Source organism: Petaurus breviceps, unplaced genomic scaffold (genome assembly GCF_028583685.1).
Source record: "Petaurus breviceps papuanus isolate PSGF00001 unplaced genomic scaffold, PetGlider_PUasm1.0 76, whole genome shotgun sequence".
NCBI lineage: Eukaryota > Metazoa > Chordata > Mammalia > Diprotodontia > Petauridae > Petaurus > Petaurus breviceps.
In genome coordinates this window covers 42,891,739-42,897,425 of record NW_027186473.1, presented here as the reverse complement: position 1 = coordinate 42,897,425, position 5,687 = coordinate 42,891,739, and the positions used below count along the sequence as shown (strand labels likewise).

The following is a 5,687-nucleotide window of genomic DNA, read 5'->3' as shown; positions in this document are numbered from 1 at the left end:
GGGGGGGGGGGAATCGGAAGCCTAGAAGGATTAAGTGACTTCCAAAGTCATCCAGGTAGACTGATAGTGGAGTTGGTATTGTAATACAGGTCCACATCTAGGTGAAAGAGATCACATGGGTAGGTACTTTTAAATACACACGGATATATGCACTGATTGTTACCATGGATTTGCAGTTATTGATTCATGAGCCTGTGATGAGTTCTAACAAAATCAGAAGCATTCACTTTGGGCTCTTTGGTCATGGGAAAGGTAAGAAACCAGATCTCCAGCAATTGCCAATGGTCAACAATTACCGTTATCTTCAGCTTTTCCCAAAGGTATATTGTATGCACCATTGAGAAGTTAAGCCTGAATCCTCTGGATGCCAAGCCAGTATAGTTTAGGATGCTTGAAGTCAAGGCCTTTCTAGACTGTTTTTGATTTCTTATACTGCAGGTGCTGGAAGGGAAATAATCAAGTAAAGATAGGAGCCTAAGAGAGGGGTGGTGTGCATAGTGAATTACAGTAGTGCTCCAAGTCAGGAAGAACTGGGTTCCAATCACTCCATTGATATGTACAATACATGTCCTGAAAGTCACATTATCTCTGTGTCCCAGGTAACTCTGTAAAACTATAAAATGGAGGTCTGTTATCAATCTACATCAGCACATGGCATTTACTTATCAGGAGCTGTGCCAATGAAATCACATATACATCCTTCTCCCCTCCCCCCCCCCCCCCCCAAAATAGTTGAGGGAATTTGAAGTGGCTTTCTTCTTTATGCTAAAATTATGTTTCCGGGATTGCTGGATTATTTTCTGCATGTATGGAAAAAAGACAAATAAAAACAACTCTTTGTGTCTTGAGTGTCGGTATATGCTGTACCCTGCCTGCCCCCTATGCCTGTAATGCACATTTCTTCCCTCACTTTCCCTGGTACAATCCCTAACTTTCTTCAAAGCTCAATCCAAGCTCCACCTACCTTCCGGTACCCTTGAAATTACTTAGTATTTCCTCTGTTTATATCTTGCATAGATTGTTTCCCTCTGTAGTCTGGAAGGTTCTTGAAGACATTGTTTCACATTTGTTTCCATATGCCCAGCACCTAACAGCTGTCTGGCACTTAATAGGTGTTTAATGTTTTTTGATAGAATGAATTTGTGCTGACAATTCACAAAGAAATTAATCTCAGTTTGCTGCTTAGGCTAGTAAGGATGGGAATGTTGAAAATAAGGGTAACTGACATTTATTTCAAGGTTTACAAAGCATTTTGCATATGTTATCTCATCTGATAATGAGACAACCATCTTGTGAGGTAGGCACTACAGATACCACACAATGCTGTTTTCATTCATCCATCAGGAGGGTAATGTCTTGATCCAAGAAGAGCGTGAGGATAGGTGAGGTACCCAGGGAATTACTGCTGTGGGAAATCCTTCCATTAAACACATGTGACATTCATAACCAGTTCATGACTTAGTTGACAAATCCTAGTTGTTAGAGATAGTGCCCAGGATTTGAACCCAAGTCTTTCTGATGACAAGCCTAGGCATTCCACATCATGTTGCCTTAGAGATGAAATACCTTGCTTCTGGTCTGTCACACAGCTAATAAATTCTGGAGGCAGGATTCAGAATGAAGAGTCTCCTCATTTCAGGCTCCCTATCTATTACACTGGAAAGCCCAACATCCAATCCCATTTCTTTCTCTGAAAGTATGGAAACTCCAGAAGTCACTTCTAGCATTTTGTGTTCCAATTTAGAGATATTTTCACATCACTATAATCAGTATTGTATTACAATCTGTACTCTGTAAGGCAGCCTGTGTAAAAGATAGATTTCACATTATAGACCTGATTAATGAATGGGGGAAAAACAGTTCCTTATCGCTGACATTATGAGGTTAGAAATAGCATCCTATGCTAATCTGCAATGCCAAGAAATGAAGATGGTTTAAATCAGATCTCATGACTAATGCATGAGATCCAAAGTTCCTTTATTCCCGGCTATTTAAGAAAACTGGGGTGTATTTTTACCCTAAAAGAATGTCTATAAGGTTTATAAAAATAATGTGGTATACCTTATTTATTGACATCCCATTTTAAAGCCAAGCACACACTGCTAGTTGAATGCAGGGAAATTACTACTACTTGTTTTGCCAAACTAAAATATTTAACTCAATGATGCTCTTGAAATGAGTTAAGTCCATGTTCTAGGATGTTATTTTTGATCTTTCAAGTGAATCCTCTCCTTACAGAAACTGGTGTTTACCTGGAAAAATGCTTTCAGTGTTGTTGTTTTTTTTTTAAAGAAGTTCAAATAGTTTTCTGGGAGTGATCATTGCATGGTAATTGTACATATTACGGAGTCATTTAAATAAAATAAACCTATCCATCCATAAAGTAAGCCTGTGTGAGTGCTAGCTTGTTTTTGTTTTGGTTCTGACAAACTGTGAAATGCTGTGTTTTTCTTGTAGTTCTCTTCCATGAAATCTGCGATCTTTCCACTTGATTTGGGAAGGACCCTTAATTACTGCTGTCATTAACACCTAGTGTTCAAAACAGTCTGTTCCAATGTGCTGTTAGTCTCACCTCCAAGTCCCTGCTTGTTTGATTTAAAACATATTCTAAGGGCAAGGGGAAAAATAATTGCTTCAATAACAACAAATGGTTACATGCAGCGAATTCAACAATAGCCAAGTTTCTTGGATTCATATCTAACCGATATCCAAGTTTTTCGTCTGGGTTCCAGAGTTCCAGCATCTGTGTTTGAGTTTCTCTAAGTGGCCACACGTTGGATGATTAAAAACGTGACCCTGGATTACCTGGGTTTTTAAAAAAACAATCCACTCCTTCACTCACACACACACACACACACACACACACCCGCCCTTTTCACCTGGATGGGGTTGACAGACAAGCACTGGGAAGCCTCAATGTTTCCGCCTGGTCATGCACAGTTCTGCAATATAATGCATAAATGTATAACGACAACTTGAGCTTGCCTCAGACCTCTCTTGGAATCAGGAAATCAAGCCCCGGAGCCCAAGCACACGCGCGCGCGCGCACGCGCACGAACACGCACACGAGAACGAATTACACCCCCCCCACGCACACACACATACACACATACATACATACACATACGTTCACAGGTCAAAAGTTGATTCATTCCCAAGATCCCTCAGGATCTTCCTTTTTTTCTTTTTTTCTGGCAGCTGTGGCTTCCTATTAAGAGGGCAGTAGTAAGGTTGGGGGCGTGGGGAGGGGGGGAGGGAGAAGGTGAGGGGAAAGGGAGGAGAGTGATTGGTGAGTGCCTTTCTCCACTCCTGCGGGGAGAGAGTCCGGGCCGGGTTTTGCTCCTTATCCCCCGGTTCGGTCTCACGGCCTCAAGCGGCTGCTGCTTCTTCCTTGCCTGCTGCCGCCGCTGCTGCTACCGCTCTGCCTGCTGCTGCTGCTGCTGCTGCTACTGCTGCTGCTTCTGTGTTTACTGAGCTCTCTTGTCCTGATATCACTCCGCTGGCATGGAGGAGGAGGAGGAGGTGGAGGAGAGAGAGGAGGAGGATGAGGAGGAGGAGGAGAGCGCTTGATCATTGTGATGGTGGCAGGAGGAGCAGCCGCAGCAGTAGCAGCAGCACCAAAAGCCAAGCGTTGGGAGCTCTTATCAGCTCGGCGTGTTTTTTTTTTTTTAAAGGACTTCACCGATCTACTTTTGCAATCACCCCCGGGATTGTTCATATGTTTACTTCCCCCCAACCCGAGGATTTGATATTTAGGTTCCTGTGAAATGCAACCGAGCAGCCAAAGTACTTTGAGAACACGGGGCGGCATAAACACCAAAACTTTTTTGTGGAAGGAAAATGCAATAAGAAAGCTCGCTGGTTTTTGATGCTGTGAGTGTGGAGCGAGTGTGTGTATTGTGTCTGCCTGGGGTGCTTTTGCCTGTGCGCGAGTGTGTGTGGTGTGCTGTATGTGTGTGTGTGTGTGTGTCGTTTTTTCCCCCGAATATAGGGAGAAAATGCTTGCCAACCACCGGAAATCTCCTGGAATTTATTAGAGAATAATGGATTATAAAAAGAAGTGAGGGAAGGAACGGATCTCCCGCTGAGTTGCACCCCGATTTCCTACTCTTCAGTTTGTTGACTGTTTTTGTTGATAGGTGTCTTGATGATACTCTGATAACACCTTCTTCAATATTATCGGGGGGGGGAGCGTTAGTTTTTTAAAAAAAGAAAAAACCGCCAACGCCCCCCCCCCCAAGTGTTCTTCCCCCCCCCTTCCCCCTCCTGCTCAGGATCGGTGTTTCCATCCATGTGCTTGTTTGCTCCCCCGCGTTCCACTTAAAACTATTTTAATCCTGGACCCAAGGAGGAGGCTGATAGGGGGGTGGATACAAAAAGTTCTTCCAAAATAGTGTGCACGGGGAGCAGGATGGGGGATTTCGCAGCCCCCGCTGCTGCCACCGCGAATGGCAGTAGTATTTGCATCAACAGTAACCTGAACAGCAGCCTCGGTGGGGCCGGTATCGGTGTGAATAATACTCCCAATAGTACTCCCGCTGCACCGAGTAACAATCACCATGCTGGCGGCGGCGGCGGTAGCGGCGGCGGTGGCGGCGGCCCCGGGGGCAGCGGCGGCGGCCCGGGGAGCGTCCCCAAGCACAGCACGGTGGTGGAGCGGCTGAGGCAGCGCATCGAAGGCTGCAGGCGGCACCATGTCAACTGTGAGAACAGGTACCAGCAAGCCCAGGCGGAGCAGCTGGAGCTGGAGCGCAGGGACACGGTGAGCCTCTATCAGAGGACCCTGGAGCAAAGGGCCAAAAAATCGGGCGGCGGGGGCGGTGGCGGCGGAGGCAGCAAACAGCCCCCGCAGCATTCGAGCAAACAGCAGCAAGATGCAGAGTCTGCCTCGGCGGAGCAAAGAAATCACACTCTAATCATGGTGAGGGGACAATCTGGGCAGGGGTACGCGGGACCTGGTTGGATGGGGGCTGGGGGTGGGGGGAGCGTGTGGTTCTGGTTTGAATGTGTTGGGGTTGGGGAGAGGCTGACTTGGGCAAAAGGGGGCTCTGTGGGAGCGGACGGGTTTCAAGTAAACTTTTCCTGGGAAAAGGCTCAGATACCTGTTAGTCGACCAGGGTTGTCAGATGTGAGGGGCCGCGGGGTGCAGTTGGGGAGACGGGAAGAAGGGGGGGGGTAAGACAGGGAAGAAGGAACCTTAACGAGCGTCTTCTAAGTAGGTTGTTTGGAAAAGTTTTCCCCCCTTTCCCTAAGAACCAGTTTCAAAGAGGATGAATCTTGAGTTGAAAGTCTGCTCCTCCTCCTTTCCCTAGCTCTCCACCCCCAGCTCTTCTTCAGCCTCACTAGTCTCGATTCTCTCCCCCCGTCATCACCCCCCCCCCCCCATTTTAAAACATATCCGCTTGGGCTAGGGAAGGAATTGATGATGTGATTCTGGGGAGGTACCATTTTCTTCCCAAGAGGAGAAGGGGAGGAGGGTGAAATATCCCTTTTCCTCTTTGTTTTTAGGAAAGTCTTAAGAGTTTTGTGAATGAACTTTTGGGGGGGAATGTGAGTGTGGGGTATGTGTGTGTGTGTATGTATGTGTATGTGTATGCGCGCGCGCCCGTGTGTGTGTATGTATGTGTGTCTATGCACGCTACATCGATGGCTTTTTAAACTCTAGTTTGGCAAGGCAGGTGAAGGGG

The 5,687-nt window shown here is 46.4% G+C and overlaps 1 protein-coding gene across 2 annotated transcripts in view; it reads left to right on the top strand.

Moving 5' to 3' along the window:
• Positions 1-3,235: 3,235 nt before the first annotated feature.
• Positions 3,236-5,687, top strand: part of MAML3 (mastermind like transcriptional coactivator 3) — a 570,316-nt gene continuing 567,864 nt past the window's right edge. For both annotated transcript variants that reach the window (XM_069105406.1, XM_069105405.1), the window contains exon 1: positions 3,236-4,921. In XM_069105406.1, the coding sequence (XP_068961507.1) occupies positions 4,412-4,921 (510 nt within the window). In that variant the 5' untranslated portion in view covers positions 3,236-4,411. The remainder of the gene's footprint in view (positions 4,922-5,687) is intronic.